This window comes from Lipophrys pholis, assembly GCF_963383615.2.
Source record: "Lipophrys pholis genome assembly, chromosome: 16".
NCBI classification, from domain to species: domain Eukaryota; kingdom Metazoa; phylum Chordata; class Actinopteri; order Blenniiformes; family Blenniidae; genus Lipophrys; species Lipophrys pholis.
The window spans coordinates 26,845,392-26,869,750 of NC_137634.1; the positions used below are offsets into that span (position 1 = coordinate 26,845,392).

The following is a 24,359-nucleotide window of genomic DNA, read 5'->3' on the forward strand; positions in this document are numbered from 1 at the left end:
CTGGTTGATCCTCTCAGTGGCTTCAGGCTGCTCACCTCAGTTTACGGCAGGCGGCACACGGGGCTGCTTTACGGCAGCTGACGGGAAAAGGTTCTTTTTTCCCTTTTTTTTTTTTTTTTGATCGGCGGGGTGATCGGCTGGATTTGACGATTCCCGATCAGTCACAAATCACCAATATCGGCCCTGATCCGATCGGTAGATATCGGATCATTCCGGTCATCATCAGACATCCCTAGTTTAGAGCTCATTGTTCTCTGCTGATGTGTGTGGCTTCAGTACTAAATCAAACAGCAGCGCCAACTAGTGGACCAACATGCTGACTACATAGTTTACAGTGCTTCTGCCGTTGCAGTGGAAACAAACATCGTGTAAATGAGTCTGAAACCCGCGCGCTGTCCTGACACTGTACATCTGGACCTTGGTTATTAACTTTAGTTCATCTTTAAAATGCAAAGTGAAATCTGAACAGAGTTTGTTGGGTTTGAAAATGATTTTACTTCAACCTGCCTTAACTGGACCTCATCTGATTTTACCTTGAAGTCCTGGAAAGTCTTTCAACACCCACTGAGGAATTTAAAGTGGCCACATGTCTTATAAATAGAGAGCCGGTTACTGCAGTCACCATCCTGTAAAATGTGTACACTTCTACGTTTTTCGTCCACAAAGACGCTGCAGTGCTTTGATTCCACATCTGACAGCATGTGTGGACATTTTAAATAGTACAGGAGCTAAAAATACCCAGCATGCTCTGATGTTGTCAACACTTGTCCTAGAAATATCAGTAATACAAACCTCAAGAGGGGCTAAGAGACAGACCCAGTGCTGTGTGGGATCAGTCACATCCTTACAACAACCACCATGAATTTGTTTACCTTTAAACGGCTCTGTCTTCCTAAAAATGACAATTATAGTCGACTAATTCACCAAACAAAGAGGCTCCAAAATTAACACGTCACCTCAGGCGTTGCTCGTCACGTCGACTGACGAGGGAACACTTTTGATGAGTTCAAGTGAAACTCGGGAGAATAATTACACATCTCAACAACACAAAAGTGCTTTATTTGTTTAGAGTTTGACACTGAAATACCTCATTCGTAACAATAGATTTTATTTGTAAATGCACTTACCCTTTGGAAGAATGAAATCCTCATTAGATAATAAAAAAATGATAGAAGGAACCAGATACAAGGTGTGTCATTTATAAGCAAACTATTAAAATCTTAATCAAGACCATTTACTATAACTGCCAAATCAAACTAACTTGCAACAGCTTGCTGTGGTGTAATACCACATTTTTTCACAAGATGGACTAGTGAGCCACTAAAGAAAAGAAGTAGAAGCAGCAGCTGCTAATATTAGGCCTCCGTTTCCACGACAACATTTCAGAAATGGATGGTGTTTACGAAGAAAAACGATTTCCATTTCTACAGAAATGACAGAGGCACTGAAAATTATGTAGTTAGCATGTTGGTCCACTAGTGGGGGCTGTTTGCTGCATGTGCGTGAGTGATTTCATTACAAACACAGAGAACAATGTCCTCTAAACATTAACAATGGGCCAACAAGTACATTCTAGTGGACAGACGACCAAGTTGGATTGTTATTACAGTGACTGTCAAAATAAAAGTAATAAATCCAAAGTGAAGTCAAGTAGCCAACTATAACGAATCGAGAGAGACACTCTCGATACTCATGTTGGACTTCCTGTTTTCACATTAAAAGATTTTGATGTTAACATCTGGTGGTTCCACAACTAGTATCAAAGTGTTACACTTTCAGGAGCACAAGTTAGTGACGTTGTTATTCTTAATATTGCAATCCTGCAGGTATTTGTAATAAAATCCAGATTTTAATTTTTTTTTAAATGTTCCTCTTGTGGCTTTTAGAGAACTGTGGTTTGAACTGAACCATCAGGTAGACGATACAAACTCTACACAGAGATGACCATGGGGCTAACCACTACACCAGTGTCCCTCCCAGTTTCAATCCAACAGGCTTCCCAGTGAAGCTGAAGGCGGTATGTTTGAAGGAATACGGTCACCAGTATGTCGACAGCTCAGCAGCAGGACGGGGAAACAGTGAAACACACACCACTAATATTTGTGAGAAACTGCAGTGCAGAAATAATCAATATTCTAACTCCATCAGGGAATCGTACCACAGCCGCAAGGCCGACTTCAAGCTCTGCTCCCACTGAAGGAGCATTAAACATCCCAGCTGTCTGCCTTCATCCACTCCTCAGTTCATCTCTGGCCACAACAAACCACTTCTCATTCACCCCCCTCCCTTCTCATGTCACACCAAACGAGACTCAGATGTTTGGCAGAGGAAAGACAGACCCCCGCCCATCCTGCGTTGCTGGGGAGGTGGGACAGCGTCTGTGTGGGGCAGGAAGTCCAGCATTCCAGCTTCCATCGCGCCGCCGCTCGTGTCTTTTCATTAGTGCCAACCATGAAGCTTCCACTGGTACTCATAAACACTTCACCTATGGAAATAAATCGAGCCGGAGTTATTTCATCACCGGGTTTGGCTGCCGCTGTAAAGAACTTTTTTTTGAAACCCGCTCATGGGGCTTAACATTCAGGACCGGGGCTTAGGGGGCATCCTCTGCTGCCGCCCTGGAGCCGCCCCGTCAGAACCAATGACTTGGCCAAACAAAGACAAGGCCCCTTTCACCCCACAAATTCCTTGACAACTGCTGCAAGCTTCCTGCTGGCATTTGATATGCTCCATTTCGTTCCCATGACCGAACTGCCGTCATGCTGAGGCTTTTGCTGAGCGGTTGAAGGCTCGTCTCGCTGACACTCGCCGAGCTTTTCTCCACTCCGATGTGAAACTTCCCTCATTCTCTCCACCAGCCAGTGTCACAGTGAGTCAAACCGTTTAAATGTCAGGGGGTTCCTTGCCTTTTATGTCTCGGTAACGGACACGTCGCTTATTCCAATTACAAGAGAAGACATTGAGGAGCCATGGGGGGAGCTCCGAGTAATGAGTTTCAACCGAAAGCGGGACAGACGCCACCTTTTGATTGGGAGAGTAATAGTTTCTTCTAATGAAGTCAAAGTCTGTGGTCATTTGTGTTTTAAGATTACCTCCCTGTTGTAACAAATGACTCCTGGCAATACATCTCACTCCAGTTGATTCTCTTTTAAATGGTGCCAACCTTGAAAGGAAGCTGCATTTGGAGGATGAGCAGCTGAGGATGTGGATTTGGCCCATTAAGGCCCCGTTGACATGACGTTTAAGTGACAACACAAAACTTTCATTATGCTTTGGGATCCCGTTTAAACAACAATGGTGTTCAGTCACTGAAAACGCAACTTTTTGAAAATGGGGAACTTTTCAAAATCAGGGGACAACGTAACTTTCTAAAACTCTCATGCTCCGTCTCCGTGGAGACAAGGACACTGCTACTAGTCATGCGCATAACATTTATGCTCAGTTGATGTCCAATCAGAACAAAGTTTCCTCCGTGGTGTCATGACTCCCAGTCCAAATTCTGCTGGGACAAGGTAGTTTTATTTTGACAGTCACCATAATAACAATCCAACTTGGTGGTCTGTCCACTAGGATGTCTGAGTTCTCCCAGTGTTTAAGTTCAGAGCTCATTGTTCTCTGATGTGTGTGTGTGAGGTTTCATTACCGTGGATCAACATGAGAACAACTTTGTTTTCAGCATTTCTGCCATTTCCATGTAAATGGACATCGTTTTCAAAATGTTACTGCATAAACACAAATCTTATCTGAAAAGGATTTTATTGTGGTTTCTTATCATTTCTTTTTGATCTGATCTTAATTATTTATTGCTGAATAGTGGAACATTGAGCACTTGTCTTGTCTGTCTTGACCCAAACAAGCAGATAATAATTGGTCGAGTGAGACATCGAGTGTCTTTATTTGTTACGACATGCCAAGTGATCCCAAAACCTGTAAAACTAGTCTACCTATGGGTACTAATAAAGTAACCTTGAACCAAGATGCGTCTTCACTTGAACAAAGCCTTCGACTGTTCTGATTCCTGCCAGTACTTCAGGTACGAGGATGAACCTGTTTCCTGTGACCTTTGCGTCACTGAGAATGAAATTTAATTGGTTTTATTTATTTGTAAGACCGGTTTTATTAATGAAGAGAAACTTTAGTTTCAGCTGTTTTGCCATTGCTTCATTATTCGTTTTTTTCATGAGGGTGATCAACACGGAAAATCAGTCATCTGCTGTGGGAGAGCCAACGTGCACGTGTTGGTCACCGAGCCGATCCAAGCAGGGTTCAACAAGGCCGCGGTCGGGACTCTTGGCAGGTCCGACTCACCAGAAGTGCAGAACTGGAGTCAGTAGCTACAGAATGAGCTGTCGTACAGAAGATTTGGCTAATTTTTCAGGGGTAAATACTTAGTTAAGTTGCTCATCCCACAAATGCATGTTTCCCTATAAATGTGGCTTTGTTTAAAAGAGAAATAAACAAGCTTTTAAACGACATCGGATTTACTGCCAACAAGCGTTTTTCAACAAAGAAACAAGCTCTCGGTTCCTTCCTGTTTGAGCGAGAATTAGAAACCCAAAGACGCTACAGGTACAATTGAAATGACTGACAACAGAAACTAGATTTGATTCTGGGCATTATCTTCATAAAACAAACAAAAACAAGTCCGTCATATCAGAAAATTCTGCAGTACTTCACTTTCTCTCAGAGAAGCAACACATACCCGTCCAGGCTGGGAATCTGAACCACTGGCCTCGTCATCACGACCACACTCCTCATGACTTATGTCCTGACAGTGATCGGTCTCTGGCCTCCCGTCCATATATACCGCCCCCCCACTCCCTCTTCGTCGTTTCAGTAAACTCACCAAGCTGACTCTGTTTTTCCCAGCATGCAGTTGCCAGGTTCGACAGTTCCCGGTATTTGTCCGCCAGTTGGAGTTTGCCGTTGTTGAGGCGGGGACGTCGGGCGAGGCTCTCCTCAGCTAGGCTCCTGTTGGAGGTCAGCAGCGTCTCCCTGTCCACTTGGAGCTCCTGAAACTGAAGAAAACCAGACATCAGCAGCCATTTCCCACAATGAAAACATCTTAAATATTCACAAGTGTGGAGCAGCGGCACTGCTCTTGTTCACTAAATTATGCACATCGCATTATACATTCCTGTAACATACATGGCCACAAGAGAGAGGCATTTATTGGACTGCTTTCCTACAAAAAGAGAAAACAAGTCTGTTTTGATAAGCGATGTCTGACTCTCAGATTATCATAAATTGAATCTCTGGAACTGTGGTGTTTCCTGACGACATCTAAAGCTGTCACCTTGAGCTCTGAGAATGTATTCAGCCTCTTTTCTCTTATTCGATACGCCAAACAAGTGAGGAAATGACATAGAAAGTCAAATCCAGATTTTGACTCACATCTGAGAAATTCCATCACAGACGTATCTGATAAGACCTGCGACGAGACAACCACAAACAAAAAGTGTGTATACCAATGTCCAAAGACTCAAGACTCGTATGACTTTGTGTTAAAATAGGTGATTAAAGTATTTCCTTCTGCCTGCAGCTTCTGTGATGAACTAATGAAAATGTGGTATATTGAATTATTTGCGCATGTGCGATGTAAACCGGCAGTAATGTTTTGGTGGGGAATGCAGGTACAGGTCGAGTCTTGGTACGTTACAGAGGTTCTGCGTCGTCTTGGTAAGTTTTCCCACCGTGCCACATCATTTAATCCTCTCGTGGTTCCTCGTGTTTCATGTTCACATCATTTCTGAGTCGCTGCAGCTGGATTAGGTTGTTTTTTCTTGTTCACGTTTATGCTCCGTCACCGGCTGGCCTCCTTCTCTGGAGAAACTTCAAACTTTCTCATTGTCAAGGATCAGTCCCTTCCAGGTAAAACACACTCTGAACTACTTGTGGGTAGACATTTGAGTCCAGAACTAACAGAGTGAGGAAAACTTTTTATTCCAGGGCCATAACAGCACTGTATAATCTTCAGAAGAGTGAAACAATGTGCAATAAGAGAACAGTGAAGCTGGGTTTGTACTAATGACAAAGGCGTCCCCCATCCTACTTCATGTTGTGGTCCATGTGTTGGTTTCAGGTCTGTCCTGTCCCTCGGCTCTCCAGGCATCCTGTTGCTCCACTGACCATGCGTCTCACTTTCACTATCCTCAAAGATTGTCAGCTGGATTTCATTAACTCGCCACTGTCTGCAGGCATATGTATGCTCAAACCTGCCAGGTTGGTTCCGGTTGGTTCTATGCGAGTTTTGGACCTTCTGTCATGTCTGGTTCACAGAGCCTTGCCTTTAACTACACACTGAACTGCTCTTCATTGTACCTGATGATGTTGTAAAGCCTCTTGTGATCTCTGTTGGTGACACCATTGTCTGTGAGACCAAGTAAGAGGCACTTAGGGTCCAGCTGGACTGGGACATTGAAAATAGAGGACAGTACATTTACAATGCAGGACCAGTATCGCTGCAATTTAACACAAGAGCATAACTACCCTTCTCCGATTTACATTTCCAGCACAGTGGTGAAACATTGGGGTCCATTTTGTTCTTAATGGCAGGTGTTATAAGAATACGATGCACAACTCTGAGCTGTATTGACTTGGTTCAATGCCACACAGATATATTTGTAGCATTGGACCAGAGTTTCTGCCACTCTAAATCTCTGATGGTGATGTTTAAATCCCTCTCCCATGCTTGCTTTGTGGGCTGTGATGTCAGAGGTGAGTTCAAGTTGAGGGCTCTGTAGAAAGTTGTGATATGCTTCCTATCTGTGGAGAGAGAAAGAGTGTTTTCAACATGTGTTATTAGTTTTTAATGTGGTGTTAATTAGAAAATCCCGAATCTGTAGGAATCTGAAAAAAATCGCCCTTGCGGCACACGTTGAATTGTTGTTCCAGTTGTCAAAAGCAGGACAGTGTTTCACCTCTGAACAAATCACCTAGTTTTATCAGCCCATGCCTTCTCCAGACTACAAAGCCCTGGTCCTCACAACCTGGCAGGAAGTCGGGATTATTTGATATTGGAGTGAGAGGGGACGTTAACTAAGCACGGCCTTCGAGAGCACGAACAAGCCTCCACGCTCTAATTATACTTAAAGTAACAGGATTGGTGCAAAAGTCGTTAATAGAGACAGGATTCTTCAGAATCAACTAATTCAGCAGGGGGCACTTAAAGAGGGAAGATTCGATGTCGAGCCATATCGAGTTGGTGTCACTCCTAAGCCAGTTTGAAACCGTTCGAAGGTGTGAATCCAGCTGATAGAGTCTCAGATTTGGCACATCTTGGCCACCATCCATACCTGCCATTTGAATGTTTTGTTATCTTAAGACAGGGCCTCCTTTTGATCCAAATAAAGGAGCTCAGCCAGTCTTCAAGCACCCTGACAACCTTATTTGAAAGTAAAATAGGAATCATTTGCAAAGGGTATAATAGTCTGGGTAGGATGTTCATTTTAATAAGGGCAACCCTACCTAACCTAGAAAGGGGATGAGGGACTCAATGGTCCAGACCTGCCTTTATAGTATTCAATATGGGAGGAAAATTGGACTCAAACAAATCATCTAATACAGGTGTTATCCTAATTCCCAAGTAAACAAAACCTGCAGGAGACCAGCGAAATGGAAAGGACGTCATTATACTGGAAGCACATGTTAAAGAGCCCAGGGGCATGGCTTCAGATTTTGCAAAGTTAATTTTATATCCTGAATAAACTCCAAAAGATGAAATCACCATGATCAAGCAGGGAATAGAAATTTGGGGGTTGGACAAGTGAATTAATATGTCATCTGCATATAATGCAATTTTATGCTCCCTGTCACCAACAAAGATACCGGATATTAATGCATTCTGTCTTATTGCCTGTGCTAGTGGCTCAATAGCAATATGGAAAAGCAAAGGGCTAAATGGGTCACATTGTCTGTTGCCACGGTGGAGTTGTTGGATCTCAGCCCATTAGTCAGGATCGCTGCTGTTGGTGTGTTGTAAAGGATCCTGACCCACCTGACAAAATTGTCCCCGAGCCCAAATTCTGTAAGAGCATGGAACAGATACTGCCACTCATCGTGGTCGAATGTCTTCTCAGCATCAAGAGAGAGTCTAATGGCTGGGTCACTGCTGCTCTGGGGCATCAAGCTGCAGATGTTGTTCCTCTGTGGCTTTAGGAAGATTCAGATGTGCAAAACAAATGCTGCATAAGAGTGTGGGCGTTATCGGGTTGATCGGAGTTTTTTATATATATATAAATAAATTAGAATAAAATAACACAAACTGGTTATTAATAGTTTTGGTATCAGAAAACAAAGTAAAGCCCAGGTCTGAGGGATGAAGTGACCTCCACACATCGAAGAAGCCAGGCTCATGACAAAGAGAGGTGAGAAGCCTTTGCTTGTCTTGAAGGAGGGTGAGAGCCTGCTGGACAGTTGTCAAGGGAGGGATTAAGGTGACAGTTAAAATCTCCTATCATGGAGTCCTGAGACATCAGCTCTGCATAGTAACATACCATGTAAAGACATTGGTCCTACTTAAGACAGGCTGGATCTAATGACATTTTTGGTGTTCTCTTTTTATTTGGAAAAGTATAGAACTACATGGTGGTATCAGTATCGATACCAAAGTGTTGGCATCGTGACAACACTACTCTCACCACACTGTGCCGAGTTGGAACGGGTTGCTGTGCGGCGCCACTGACAAATGTTGTGGATGGTACCGAAAAAAACCGTAACCACCAGTTATGATTTTTTTGTCACCCTCCGTTGAGGAACTTCGCACTGAGGAAGGCGTCTCATAAGAAGGAGCGACAACGCAGTCGACACTCTGGACTCTTCCCAGTAACAGAAGAGATTCAGTGGGAGCTGGATGCTGCTGATGGAGAAAGTTTTCCATTGTGTCACAGAGAAAGGAGGCTCACAGCTTTACTGGGCCGGCCGCCTGAGTTGCAGCCACTTCTGCATTGCTCACGCGACTACCATTGGTTAATGACGTCACATACTAGCGTCGTTTACAACCTCCCCTGCATTTGAACCCTACCCTTTGTGGTGGGACCGCGCAACAGAGTTGGGCCTGTGTGCACTTTGCTTCACCCCGCTCCACTGCAGTGGGCCCCGTTTCCACCATGTTTTAAGTGACAATGCAGTGTTTTTGAGAAAAGTTTCACGTTTACACAACGTTTTAAAAACAATGTACGTTTACACACAAATGGCACAAACATTGAAAACCATGTAGTTTTCATGTTGGGCCACTAGTTGGGGCTGTTTCTTGTTTGTGTAATGAAGCCACACACACATGCAGCAGAGAACAATGAGCTCTAAACTTTAACAGTGGGAGAACACAGACTTTCTAGTGGACAGAACACCAATTTGGATTGTTATTATGGTGACTGTCAAAAGAAACTACCAAGTCCAGGAGAACACGGACTGGGAGTCGTGACACCAGGTAAGAAACATTGTTCTGATTGTCTCTACTGAGCATGCGCATAACTACAAGTTACTACGGCCGTGGTGAGCATGCCGCGGAAACGGACACCCAAACATGCAACTAACATTTTGTGTTTTCACTTGAAATCGATGCCGTGTACATGTGGCCTGAATGTTGGGATAGGTGAGGCTGTGAAAGAGCTTCTGGTTGATTCACTGCCATGGAAGTGGAAGACATTCGTTTCAACATTTAAAGAATCTTTGTTGAATTCAGGCAACTTTGTTGCACTTCAACTGACCACAACTGCAATCTTCAAATGCAACCTTCAGAGCACGCCGCCCCTGAAGTGGTCCACTGCCACAGTCCTGCAGTAAACTGCTTCAATATAGACCCACACCCACACCCACATTTAGCCTAACCAGATTTGGAAATCCTGTGTTTACAGGAGTTTCCCAGCACAATCACTAGTGCAGACTGTCTGCTTCGTCTTCTCTGGCTGGGAAACAACAAATGGCACGTGATTTAGCGGTTACGTGAGCCATTCAGACACCTCAGCAGCACTTGCTGACAGAGGGAAAGCGGGGCTCGGGGTAAAAAGTCCCATTCTCACAAGCGAAAAACATCCAAACCACATGGTGGCTTTTACATCAAAGTCTCAACTGAGGGATGCCACTCGGATAGCACGCCGATGTCAGACTGAGGAGATGACCGGAAACACAGATCTGACACAACCAGAGGTACAGAAGCACGTTACTTCAGTAGGAGATCATGAAATCAGCACCTGGAACATCGTCTTTCATCGAATGCAGCTCAAAAGTTCAGCTGCTTTAGCACCATGTCTGGATGGGCTGGAACTTGCAGTATCACTGCTGATCTCCAGCGGTGATACTGCTGAATGTGGTGACTTGATGATGGGGGTACTCTATTCTGGTGGTGAAGAAGGTTTTTGTCCCGGGAGACCAACCGCCGTGGTTTGACATAACATCCTGTAAATCAGCAATTAATTGTCTTGTTTCCTCTGCATCCTCAGAGATTACCCCAAAAGCCACATTTCGGACAAGAGAAGTTGGTAACTTTAGGTCCCATTTACACAACATTTCAAGTGAAAACACATAGTTTTTGCATTTCAGAAAAGTTTCATAATTATCACAATTTAAATAAAGAAAATGTTGTTGTAATTTTAGAAATAAATAATATCTCAATTAAGCTTTCAATAATATTCACACTTCTAGAGATGCACCTGCAGTTATAGAAGGTATTCAAAACTTATGTTTTCATAAAGTTCCTTTTTTTTTTTTTAGCAGAAAGATTTATTACTGCTGCACAGACGTACTTTTAGTGCTCTCATGCTTTGTATGTGTGGACTGTGACGTTCATTTATTCCTCATGAAACACAGAGCAGGAAATAGGCAGTCAGTCGATCCAGAGCGAGCTTGGTGACCGCCGTCTGGCGACCGCCGTCTGGCCTCCATGTGCCCACCAGGTCGTTCCTTCAACCACGTCGTAGAGTAGCAGATCTAAGAAAGCTTTTACGACTGTCGGGTTTTGACAGAAGAAAGACGTTAAGCCTGGCTGAGTTCTGCTGAAGTCAAAGTCCATAAAGCTTAGCTGAACATGAAGATGGTGTTATTTTCTAAAGCTTTAACTTGGGATTCACTCTGGAAACGACTGTTGCTTTGACTCTAGGTTGACATGTTGTGTTATTCATGGCACCGACTCTGCATGCCAACAAGAGCCGGAGGAGAGCTGCTGCAGTGTCGGAGCGTCTGCAGCAGCTCCGTCCCTCAGTACAAACACCTCCGATAGCCAACACATCGTTCCAATGTGTTTACACACAACAAAGGAACTCATCACACAGACTTCTAGTTCATGTGCTTGAGCTCTGTACACAACTAAAGAAAGGTTTCAATCCACAGCTGCATGATCATGCAAAATCAGGATATTTGTGGTTAGAGAAGAAAGAAAACCACAATAAGACAGTCTTGGGAAGGGCGAGGAAACTGCATTACTTTCATTTTGAAGGTTTGGCTTTACAATGTTTTTTGGGGCAAATCAGAGATTGAATCAGGGAATCACATCATGGACGGTCAGGGAGGTTTGAAAAAACGTTACACAACAAATGCTGTGTACAAGAATTAAAGTTCAAAAACCTCTAAACAAGCAGGGATGCAACGATACTGATACCAGTCTGGGGTCAGATACTAAACGGAGTACTAGTACTCTGAAAACGTTCCCGATACAACCCAGCGAGTGTTGCATGACGTCACTGTCAGTGTGATGTCTGCTGTTTGAAGATTCTTTAACAACAATGAGAAAGAGAAAGAAAGTTCCTACAACAGCAGCAACTTCATCACCAGCAGAGGCAGCCTGATGTCGCTCATTAGTTGACCTGCTCAACATGCAACATGCTAAAGAGTTCCAGAGCCCTTGATTAAAGAGTGACTGATTCTCTCATTACCAGCAGCTCGGTCCCTCAGTCTGCAGTAGCATAGCGCAGAGCGTAGGGAGACGCTACACTCTGCGCTATGCTACTGTAGACCTAATGGTGTACTGGAGCCTTCAAGACGGTTGGAGGTGACGTAGCATTGACACAGAGGCTGTGCGGAGGTGTTTGGCAGCTCCACAATAGCCGTGACATATCGTTTGCCAGATGAAGAATTAATTAGAACTTGTATCAGTACGCAGCAGTGTTGTTACGATACCAACATTTTGTTATCGATACTTTAACAGTTGCGTCTCTCTCTCTCCCTCTCTCTCTCCCTCTCCCTCTCCCTCTCCCTCTCCCTCCCGTCGTTTGAGTCAGTTACGCATGCTCACTCTCACAGCCATGTCATTTACTCATGCGCATCCGGTATTCTTTTCAAAGTACAAGCTCGGTTGGGAGAAGATTGTTTTGAAAATACCTTGTTTTGACTTTTATTTTGAAGTTGTGTCCAGGAATGTTGTCGGTCAATAAGGTCGAGTATGAAGTGCTTATTCTCGGGTCGGAGCGCGCATGCACCCCGTCTCGGACGGTTTTTTTTTTCACACCTCTCGGAAACCAGAGCACGAAATTCTTTTAAATCAAAATCAAATAAAGAAACCGGAGCGCCGTTTTCCGCACTTTCGATTGTCCAAAACATCCCGTAATACCCCCCCCACACACACACACACACACACCCAATTCATCAGTAATCAGATCATTAATTCAAAGTGACTTCCCGACGGAGACGTAACATGAAGTAAAGCAGATTGTAGCAGCCGGCCGACGCTCCCCCCACAGAGACTGACAACTCTCCTGGGGGCAGGTTACAACACAGTGACGCTACACGGCGACGTAAAAAAAAAAACGATACCGATACCGGCCGGGCCCAGTATAGTATCGTTTTAAAGGCGTCAGTACCGCGATACCAATACAGTCCCTAGTACACAGTTTCGGCACGTAGCTAAAGGTTAGTACTTATCAGAACAGTTAAGTATGGTTTAATAGTCAAATGAAGGGTCTGATATAACTGGACCCTCAGAGTGTAACGTCTGTTCTTCAGAGTGAGTTCTTGATGACGCCTGCTGTGTGTTTGGAGTGTCAGTTATATTTGATAGATAAATGGCCTTTTCACCCCACAGTCACCCCAAAGACATCACACAGTAATGTAAAAGGTTTACACACAACAGATAAACTCAACAGCTGCGCTTCGACTTCCTTCCCTACAGTTTCAGCTGTGCTTGTGAGCTCTGAAGTCCACAGCTTGACTCATCAGCTGCACAAACACAAGACGATCATTTAACAGGAAGTGGCCCCAGAAAAAGCCGACATTAAGGAGATGGACATCTTTAAAAACCGACAGGACAGTCAGCTGTACGAGCCGGGATGCATCATTCAATCCACTCAGCATGTCTCTACCAACAAAAACTTGTCGTCCTTCTCTCTTTCACTTGGAAGCTACGATTATGAGCAGAAGTTTCTTTACATCTGAGGCTGTTCGCTCTGCCATCAACCAAACCCTGCTGCTGACAGCTGCTGAACGTTTCAGTCAGAAAACAAAAGGTTTCTGCCGTGTCCCCAGCCTCTCCCGGTTCATTTCTCCGTCAAGGTTTGCTAACGTGTTGAGTCTGCAGTTTGTTGAGCGAGTTTGGAAACCCAGCTGATGAGCATGTGGCTTGCGGCTTCTGTGTACTTTGGAAACTCGCCGCGTCAACGCAAGCGCCTCGGCGAGGGGCGGCAGTGACTCAGGCCACAGACACAAGACATCTGCGTGAAGACACTTCATAATGAAGCAGGAAACGCTAAAGGTCTGGCAGTGAGTGAAAAGCTCCAAGGTGATCCTCACGGACCGGCCGGGCTCTTCATAGACGATTGTTCACTAAACAACATCCATCTGTCTTCTAACCGCGTGATCCTGCTCAAGGCAGGATCCATCACAGGGCAAAGCACACACACTTTTGGACTGGGAGGAAACCTGATCACAAGCACAGGGAGAACACACTCACTGTGCACAGCAAGGCTCCAACCTGGACTCTAACCAGGTATTCCTCGCTGTGTGGTGCCTGTTCTAACCACTTCACCACAGCGCGGCCTTGCTGAAGAAGTGGAGGATTTTGAATGCGCATGAGAGGCCATTGTGCTTGTGGCTGAGAACAATCTTAAGCGAAATGCAAAACTTTTGTTGTGTGTTTTTTTAGGTGTCCATGTACACAGAAACGCTGCTCAGAGTCACTGAAAACACAACTTTTGGAAAATGCTCAGGCTGTGTCCCGTGTGGACGGCGAAATCGCTGCTCCTGGTTTTCCTCCGTCGTGTCGTGACTCCCAGTCCATATTCTGCTGGGAATCGTTGGTTTTATTTTGACAGTCACCGTAATAACAATCCAACTTGGTCTATCCACGACAATGTCCGAGTTCTCTCATTGTTAATGTTTAGAGCTCATTGTTCTCTGCTGCATGTGTGTGTGTGTGTGTGTGGTTTCATTACAAATTTAAACGGCACCAACTACTGATCCAACATGTAAACTACATCATTTTCACCATTTCTGCCATTTCCATGAAAATGGACATTGTTTTCAAAACATTGCCTTGTCAATGCAAAACTTTCCTGAAACGAAAAAGCATAAACATTTAACCCTAAAACATATTTTCATTTGAAGCGTTACACACTCAGATAATGTGACTTAAAGTGGACCTGCCTTGGATCTGCATGAATACAGAGCAGTCGGACCTTCACGTTTCACATTATACCATATTCCAGACCCGGGCACCCAACAGCAGTCCATCTAGAAAAGCTGGGGTTTCAGTCAGACTAAAACAATAATAAAGTTTAAGATGTTTAAATGTAGTAAAGGTGATATTCAGTGGTGATGTTGGGCGGTTGAGAGGACCTGGTGAGTGCGGGGGGAAGGGTGAGGATAAACAAACTGTCACCAAACCATAGGAAAACAATCAATTATTCAAACTAATGCCACTCCCTTGAATTCGTGCCCTACAACAGAGTCCCATCATTAACTAATGGCGTCTTGAACTCAATGCAGCGTCACACAGTAGAAATCCGACTCGACTCGGGCTGCTTTTATCAGCCTCAGCATTCCTCTGACGGATACTTTTCCTGCTCACTTGCTTTCTTTCAACAGTCTGTCACATTGAGCCTGAAGGCCACAGCGCTAAGCCCGGCGCTGTACGCTGCATCTGTCTCACATTTTATGGGTCATCAGAAGGAAGTATGAGCTCCAGTTTGGAGGAATTTGCAGAATGTGCCCGTAGCCAAAGATGGTTTGCAGGGAAAAGACACCATGAGAATAAATAGCCAAAGCCCACTCATCCCTCCCGTTTTCCTCAAACAGAATCCAAACGGACGCTCCATTTCCTGCCTCAGTCTGCCCCGATTATTAAACAACAACCACCGCTGCAGCCTTCAGAGAGGAAGCCTTTTCCTCGTTGTGATGCGCAGGCCGCAGGAGAGGGCTGGCAGTGTTTGCCTTCACTGACAAATGACACATTTGGGAAGCACTTAAGGAGTCGGACGTTCTGCACCGGAGACGGCGAGACGCAGCGCTGCTGCTGGCTGTAGTTCAACAGGTCTGTAAAGAGGCGCTCGTCTTTCGTCCCCAATGAGGCTAAAAAACAAGCTTTTTCTGACATTAACAGGCAGTTCCTACCACAACAACTTTAAGTGGAAAAGCTAAACTTTCAGAAGGTTTTGGTCATCAGCTTACGCCACAGCGGCGTTCAGAGCCACTGAAAAGGCAACTTTTTGGAAACGGCTCCCGAGGTGAGACTTTTTAGCAGTACAGGATGACAAAGCTCACCCAAGCCCAACTCTGTCCCACTGCAAACAGTACGGTGAAAATGTTTTGGCGTTCCGACTGATGCTGTGGAAACGGATGAAAACCACACTTTCTGGAAACGCACGGGCTCCGTCTTCTTGTCGAGAGTGACCTACAACCCTACAACCCTACAACCCTACAACCGGTCGACATCAAACTGTCAAATGAAGAGCTGCATTGGAAGTCTCCCCAGGATGGACAGCACATTGAATTTAATGTCTCTGATCAACACTGTTCTAATCATAAATAATGGTATCAGAGTATGCAGTGTGGCCTCGCTGCTAGAGAAATGCCACTTCCTCTGAGGATGACAGGTAGCAGGCTGCCACAACACCACTTTTATAAGGAAATGAATGGAACCATCAATAACACGTTACATTACAATAATTAAACACAGATTTTATTAGCAAAATACAAAGTAATCCTGTTCTTTTTGGAAAAACAAATTACAACTGAAATGAATGCATTTGAAGGATGGAGAACTGAACTAAATCTGAACCTCAGCTGCTGTGGGGTTGTTGAAACTGATTGTTATGTTGGTGGGAGAGGTTGTGTCCACCAGTAGTTCCCTTTACTATAATGTTCAGTTCATCTCTTGTCTAAATGTCCTGAACCTGTCGTCTAAGACAGTTTTGGCCTTCATCTGCTTTTCAGGAGTAATTTTGTAGAATCTGAAGCAGATCTGGACAGTTTGATGCTCCTTGAAGGTTCCAGTTTGTTGCCATTACGACTGAAAGAGACCTTTCAATTGAACTACCAACCCAGAACCACCTGCCAAAAGGTCACAGCAGCTCATAGCGGCCTGCTTGACTTGTAAACTGGTTCCTCCTCAGAGGATTACTGAAGATTTTTGGAAATCAAATCTCCTGCAAAGCCGACGATAAAAACAAACCTGGTGTTTGTGTTTGTTTAAAAACCACAGCAACGTGTAATCCAGCTGCAGTTTCCCCGACATGACGTGCAGCTTATTGTGCAGCCAGTTATTAATGGGCGTAAGAATAACACAGCGCCAAACTCAGGCAGCAGCATTCATGATTCTGAATCATTATGTGTGATTAAACTCAGTGGTTTACATAACATTCTTCAGTCACACGAGTTTCATGAAGCGTGCTGCTCCCACTGCTCGTATGGAAATGAGAGTCGAGTTGTGAAATCATCCGTTTCAGCAGGAGCTGAACGACGCAGACTGAACCCTGTTTGGATCCAGAAATGCAGGCAACCCAACGTCTGTTTTACAAATACAAGTCCTGCATTATGACCTAATGACAAGAGACCCCCCCCCCAGTCTCTGGGTCACTGTGTTCGACAAGCCCAGAGGAAACAGTGCGACCTCCTAGCTATTTTGGCTCCTTCTAATTCTAATTCGGTTGCAGCAGCAGGTTAAATGCCAAATCTTTGGCTCTGGGCTGCACTGAAGAAACGTCTTTGTTTCCATGCAAAGGAATAACACATCACTCACATGTTGCCGTCTTTAATAAAATATACGAGCAACCCATGAAAAATGTTCTGATTTCTTCTGCAGCAAAATGATCTGTGCACCTTTGAGTGTGTATTTATAGTTGTGCGTCTATAATGAGATATTTTTGTTTCTGGATCAATGCTTACACCCGTTTACACAAAAAAGAATGCAAAACTTTCACAGCGGTTTGGTGTCAGTTTACATAACTGTGCTTAGAGCCACTTAAAACACAATTTTTTGAAAATGCTCAGGCTCCATCGCTGTATAGACGGGCAAAAATGACAGTTTCTGAAGCACTCTGGGTCACTCCCAAGTAGACGGTAGAAATGCTCCTATTGGTCGTGGCCACCATGGCCGGAGTAACTAGTAGTTGTGCACATACTCAGTAGATTAACAATAAGAACAAGGTTTCCTCCATTGTGTCGTGAACCCCAGTCCATATTCTCCTGGGACTTGGTAGTTTTAGGCCGCGTTCACACCGGCCCTGTTTGATCCGGACCAGCTTTCATTTCTGGGAAGGTCTGCTTCATCTGTGCAGGTGTGAACGCCCCCCTGAACTCTGATCCGGATTAAACAAGTGATCTCTGGTCCACTTGAAAGAGTGGGCCTCGGTTCACCTGCAAGTGACCTGAGGTCTGGTTCACGGCCAACGTGAACGCGTCAGGGACAATCAGCGGACTTTCCTGCCGACTACGTGAGAGGATGTGCCGCAGCGGGCAGTGCATTCTGGGTAGCAAACAAAGAAAGCAAACAGCAGAAATCTGAAGAAGCAGACACAGGAAAGAAATTGGAGGATGTGTCATGGGCAGACGTAGAGTAGTGAGGAAGACTGATATTGATATCCAGTCTGAAGACTATGCAGTATATAGCAGTTGGTTGTGGCTACCCATTAGCCACGAGCTAATTAGCCCCTTCAGCCACCAGTCGCTAAAGGGGCTGGATATCTGCTGTCGGTCCGGCTCAATCAATGAGCCATGTTTCTTCTTCGTTATGCTTTACTTCCTCTGTGGTCAGTGTTCGTTTCAGGCTCCCAAACGAGCAGCTGCTGTAATTGCAGGGTTTGTCTGCTATCTGAGGTGCAACGTGAGAACAAACCAAACCAGACGAAGGTGTGAAAATTCATGGCACCCATTTTGAGAATGTTGTGTAAACTAGGGCTGAATGATTAATTGCATTTGTGATAATATCGCGATATGATAAAATGAGATTTTCTATTCGCAAGGGCTGCGATTTGACGGCTCACGTGATCTGGTCACAAGCAGACTTGCGCATCCATCACGTGTCATCTGCCCACCTTGCCCGAACGGCTCGTGGTTTTTAGGGATGGAGCCGATCCGATCCGGGATCGGGTTCTGATATCGACGTAATTCACGGATCAGGAATTTACTGTCCAACCTGCAGAGGTTCCTGATCCATGATCCTGGTCTGCTTCATGGTGCTGAAATGATCCCCAGTGTTTCCCTGCTGCTGCTCTGCTCGCTGGCTGCAAACTGTGGACTGGATTTCCTGAAGGGAGGCGGGTCTCAATGAGACCAGGAGGAATGAGTCAGGAAATCCATTCCACAGTTTGCAGCCAGCGAGCAGGCTAGGGAAGTAGCACTGTGCTATCCAACTTTTCATGGCAACATGTTGCTGTTTGGAGGGATTTTACACTCAAAACACCACAAAGCAACACAGCAACGTGGATGTTAGCAAAGCAACACAGCAACGTGCAATATTTACAAAGCAACACAGCAACGTGGATGTTAGCAAAGCAACGCAGCAACGTGGATGTTAGCAAAGCAACACAGCAACATGGATGTTAGCAAAGCAACACAGCAACATGGATGTTAGCAAAGCAACACAGCAACATGGATGTTAGCAAAGCCGTAGCACAGCGAGGCGGCGCTCTGCAGCCAGACGTCAGCGTTTTCAAACTCCAGCTCTCCGAGGAGAACGGCGCTGACTCAGCACTGACATCAAAACAATGAGCAGCAGCTCCTCCAGGCTGTCAGCAGGCGATTCACACCTCCGTGAAGCTGCGTCCTCCTCCACGCTAAACTCTCTGAAAATAGTCCCAATCATTTGTGTTGTTCGAGCTGGAAGCACTGCTGTAGCTGCTGCCTTGCTCAAGAGTTTCCCCAGGGATTAATAAAGTCATTCTGAGCTTTTAAAGATAGAACTAGTTTATTATGAGATGATGACGTCACGCAGACCCCCACATTGTCCACATGGAACTAAAATACTTTGTACTGCTTCCTTTTCTGTCCTGATACTAACCTCAAGTTGTCTTTAGAGAGAATACATGTATACATTAGTACATTTCATACTTTACTGTAGAGAGGAGTTTATTACAGCCTCATATAAAGTCATCATGATAATAATAATAATATTAAAGCAAACAGAGCTCTGCTATCAGAATAGTATCGGCAAATATACAAATTTAAGTATCGGGATCAGATGGGAAGTGAAAAAACGTGTATCGGTGCTTCCCTACTGCAGTGCAGATGAGCAAACCGCTCAAAATCCTTAATGTCCAGCGCAGCATTAGTATAGTGACCCAACCTGGTTTAGGGCTTTGATCAGCACAATGGACCAGCGGCTGGCTTGTTGTGGTGAACGCTTACAATACTGCAAGTCACAGTACTTAGTAAGTTTACTACTGTAATTGAAGTAGAAGATAAATAAACTGTCTTTCATATTAATACATGCTTCATTTGACTTTATCTTAACATAAGCCTCGCCTATAAGAAAGAACAATTTCTGTATAATAAATCTGAAACTGTTTATTATAATACACATTGATTTATTGCTTGTGGCTCTTTGGTGCATCAGAGGTTCAGGTCAGACTAGATGGAGCGACCCGGACTAAACCGATGAATACAGTCCGTCTCCTGGTTCCTGAAATCTGTGAAATCAGTGACGTATGCCGTTTTGGAGTGACGCAATGACGTGGTTCTCACTGGCTCCGTTAACGGTGGAAAAAGAACCGGTTCTTTGGTGGTGCTCATTTAAGAACCGGCGCTGAACTAGAACCTGGTTCTTTTTGGTGGAAAAGCCCTCTAGGAGAGCCATCGTTGAAGGAGGGTGCGCGTGAGATATCGACAGCGATCGTGGGGGGGTTACGGGATGTTTTGGACAATCGAAAGTGCGGAAAACAGCGTTCGTTTTTTTTGTACTCCGGTTTCAGAGAGGTGTGAAAAAAACTGCGGAGACGGGGTGCATCCGCGCTCCCGCACTCCGACCCAAGATCCACAACTGAATAAGCGCTTCATACTCGACCTTATTTACCAACAACATTCCTGGACACAACTTCAAAATAAAAGTCAAAACAATCTTCTCCCAACCAAGCTTGTACTTTGAAAAGAATACATGCGTAAATGACATGGTATTTGTGTCCATGTGAGAGTGAGCATGTGTAACTGAATCAAATGACCCGTGGAAACTCCGTAAAAAGAAATAGAGTTCATCACTAACGGAGTAGCAAAGAGCAAGAGTCTCTTGAAAGAGAGGAATAAAAGAGAGAGAGAGAGAAATACTGCTACAGCCACAAGGCCGTAACTTGTAGAAAAAACAGGTACTAGAAGTACTATATGAAGTACTTTGGCTTCAAAACAAAAGAGCACGATGTCTCCATCAACACTGAAGCTCCACTGTGTAAACAGTGTTAGAGAACACGTCTGGTCCAGAGTGGAAACACTACTAACCTGCTACACTACTAACCTGCTAACCTACTAACCTGCTACATTACTAACCTGCTACACTACTAACCTGCTAACCTGTTACACTACTAACTTGCTACACTACTAACCTGCTACACTACAAACCCGCTACACTACAAACCCGCTACACTACTAACCCGCTACACTACTAACCTACTAACCTGCTACACTACTAACCTGCTACACTACTAACCTGCTACACTACTAACCTGCTAACCTACTAACCTGCTACACTACAAACCCGCTACACTACTAACCTACTAACCTGCTACACTACTAACCTGCTAACCTACTAACCTGCTAACCTCCTGAAGGACAAACACTCAGACCTGCAGAAGGAGTTCACAGAACCACATCTAATAACTTATATACCATGAAAAAATAGCTCTGGAAAAAAAGTAAGCTATTATAAATATTAGTATCATAAATATAATATAATAAATAATATAAAAGAATATAATGTGAAAATATTTTATTTTAGCCATTTAATGTTATAAAGATTACTGCATAGTACCATTTAAAGACGTTGATCCTACTTAAGACAGGCTGGATCTAATGACATTTTTTGTGTTTTCTTTTTATTTGGGAAAGTATCGCACTACATGGTGGTATCGGTATCGATACCAAAATGTTGGTATCGTGACAACACTAATGGTTTGTTTAGTATTTAAATACAATATGGAACTTAAAGTAGTTTAAACTAGAATGAACAATATATCACAAAATGTATCATGACAGCTACATGTGCAATACTCAAAACTCTGAACCGAGTTTCATTAGGTAACCCAAAAACCTAAGGGGCAAGAGAAAGAGTACTGTTATTAAGACGAACAAGGACATCAACATGTTGAGTTTCATGAAACCAAAACTATGTTAAAAAGGTAGCTGCACTCCAATGAGACTGGCAATACCACTTCATACCACAAAATGGTGTAGTGAGTCAATCTACACCCCGTTCTGCATTCAGTACAAACACAGACGAAGAAGCAGCAGATTTAGACATTTAAAAAAGGAAATATCACAAGCACTTACATTCTTTATCAAAAACATTTTGAAATATGTACATCAATAAAGTTTTGCATTTAAAAGAGATAAAACAGTTTTGAGTGGTTTAAATTATACCTAGGTTACCAAACTTTCTACAGCATTTCTAGGTCCCGTTAACACGTTTTCTAGTGAAAAAGAAACGTTTTTTACACAAAATGCAACTTTTTAAAATGATCGGACGCAGAAATGCCGTTACTGCTCCTGGTCACCAAAGTCATAGTAACTAGTAGTTGTGCACATGCTCAGTAGAGACAACCAGAACAATGTTTCCTCCACGGTGCCTGGACTGGGAGTCATGTAATAACAATCCAACTTGGTCGTCTGACCTCAGAAAAATGCAAATACAATTAGTTTTCACTTGAAACATTGCCTTGGAAGTGGGACCTAAAAGTCAGGGGAAGTCTTAACTGGAGGCAACAGTTCCTGAGGATGAATGCCTGTCATTGTAGAGGTTAACAGGACAGTGTTTGGGTTTGTGTTTGCATTGAAACTGTGTTGAAACAGTCCCATTGTGGGAGACAAACAGTAAGCCCCCGGAAAGTCAACCATCAGTTTCAGAGTGAGGGTGTCTGCTTTAGAAAGCAAGGGTGGGCAAGCACAAGCTATAGTTAAGTCTCCAGGAAATGAATGTATGTCAATGTAAAGCCCTGTGGAGCTATGGAAACACAGCATTGTGTGTGTGTGTGTGTGTGTGTGTGTGTGTGTGTGTGTGTGTGTGTGTGTGTGTGTGTGTGTGTGTGTGTGTGTGTGTGTGTGTGTGTGTGTGTGTGTGTGTGTGTGTGTGTGTGTGTGTGTGTGTGTGTGTGTGATATCAAGAGGGATGTGGTGTCCCTTGACGCCAGGAAGGTCACTACTAACCCCTAAATGTGCCTCTTACTGGGAGAGTAACTGATGAGGAATTCCCTTTAAAAACCTGCTATTTCATTATTTGACAAGTTTAAACGTTAAACTGTGAGTATGCGGAAAACATGTGAGCGGCTTCCTTAAGGGTTGGGACTTCTGCTCTATTCGGCTTCAGTTAATTACATCAAATTGGCAAATTACTGGATTTAAAGTGCGGTTTGGAGAGAATCCAAGGCGATCACAGCCGCGCTGCAGGGTGTCTTTTTGGCCAAGAGGAGCGACGACAGCCAGTTATAAAAGTTGCCATTTCCCCCATTTACATGTATTTTATTTTAGACGAATTGAAGAGTGGAGGTCAGACTTCACTTTTCCTTCATGGCATCCTCTGCCTGATAGGCTCTTCACAAGATAAAGGAGGTACATCTTAAAAAGCAAGATTTTTAAATAGGATTCTGCGGACGGAGTCAGACCACAAAACGGCGCGTCTCGGGGCTTCAGCACCCCGATATGATGCTTCCTGCACAATAATCCCGCACGTAGCAGATTATAATCCCTCTTTCAGCACGCACACGGAAAACACTCGGTCTTTCCTTCAGCTTTCACAACTAATCGTTCCCCGCAGGTGAAGCGGGGGGCTGCGCAGGGGGACTGGAGGGAGACCGCTCGCCACGCACACAATCGATGAGCTGGAAGCGGGTTTGCGTTACGACCCCCGCACATGAAGCGTGATTTCCAGCCGCAGTTCGAGGCAGCTGCGGGGGAACAGCTGGGGGAGAAGAGGCGGGTTGCCGCGGGGCGAAGCGGGCTCTCCGGCTGCCTGCCTGCGGGGTCCCTACCTTCTCGTTGAGGCGGATGATTTGGTCCATCTTTTCGTCGTCCCGCAGCAGCTCCCGCAGCTCCGCGGTGCTCAGAGCTCGGTAACCGTCCGGACAGCCGCCCGCCTCCGCCAGCTGGGACATTTTATCCGGGAGAAAAGCGCCTGGAGACGGTCTGAAGCACCGGAGTCCGCCTCACCGCCGTTACATCTCGCGCACATTGGAATGCTACGAGCTCGCAAGGCGTCAATCAGCCAATCAGAGCACTTCCGGCACGCTCCTTCATAATAATGTTACAACGCGGAAATATACCGGTTTGACCAACTACCATGTGAAGTAGAGATCTGTGGGATTATTTAAACCCCGTTCACACGACAACGTTTCAAAGGTTTCACGTTTATGCAGCAAGGTTCTGAAAACAATGTCGGCTTACACAGACATGACAGGAATATAAAAACAACATAGTGAGCACGTTGGGCCGGGTTTGTAAAACCACTGCAGCGAAGGTGAAGATCCTCTTGATTATATGGCCAAGTGAAAACGCATATAGTTACTACGCCCGTGGTGACCAGGACCAGGACCAGGACCAGGACCAGGACCAGGACCAGGACCAGGACCAGGACCAGGACCAGCACTACTGTCAATGCGGTGACAGAGTCATAGAGTTTTGAGACAGTACATTTCCCCCGTTTCCACATTAGATTCAGACGTATATGGATCTACCAGCAGCCATTCCGCCACATGGTTGCCTAATAATGACGAGGACAGGTCATAATGTGAAATACGGTTAAG

At 44.6% G+C, this 24,359-nt stretch overlaps 1 protein-coding gene across 2 annotated transcripts in view; it reads right to left on the reverse strand.

Annotated features, from left to right (window-relative positions):
- vps37d (VPS37D subunit of ESCRT-I) overlaps positions 1 to 23,799 on the reverse strand; it is a 50,243-nt gene extending 26,444 nt beyond the window's left edge. Inside the window, exons 1-2 of one of the 2 annotated variants that reach the window (XM_080482520.1) lie at positions 23,589 to 23,799; positions 4,847 to 5,018 (exon numbers count right to left, since the gene is read on the reverse strand). In XM_080482520.1, the coding sequence (XP_080338646.1) occupies positions 4,847 to 5,018; positions 23,589 to 23,711 (295 nt within the window). In that variant the 5' untranslated portion in view covers positions 23,712 to 23,799. The remainder of the gene's footprint in view (positions 1 to 4,846; positions 5,019 to 23,588) is intronic. The other variant, XM_080482521.1, reaches the window with a different exon arrangement.
- Positions 23,800 to 24,359: the final 560 nt, after the last annotated feature.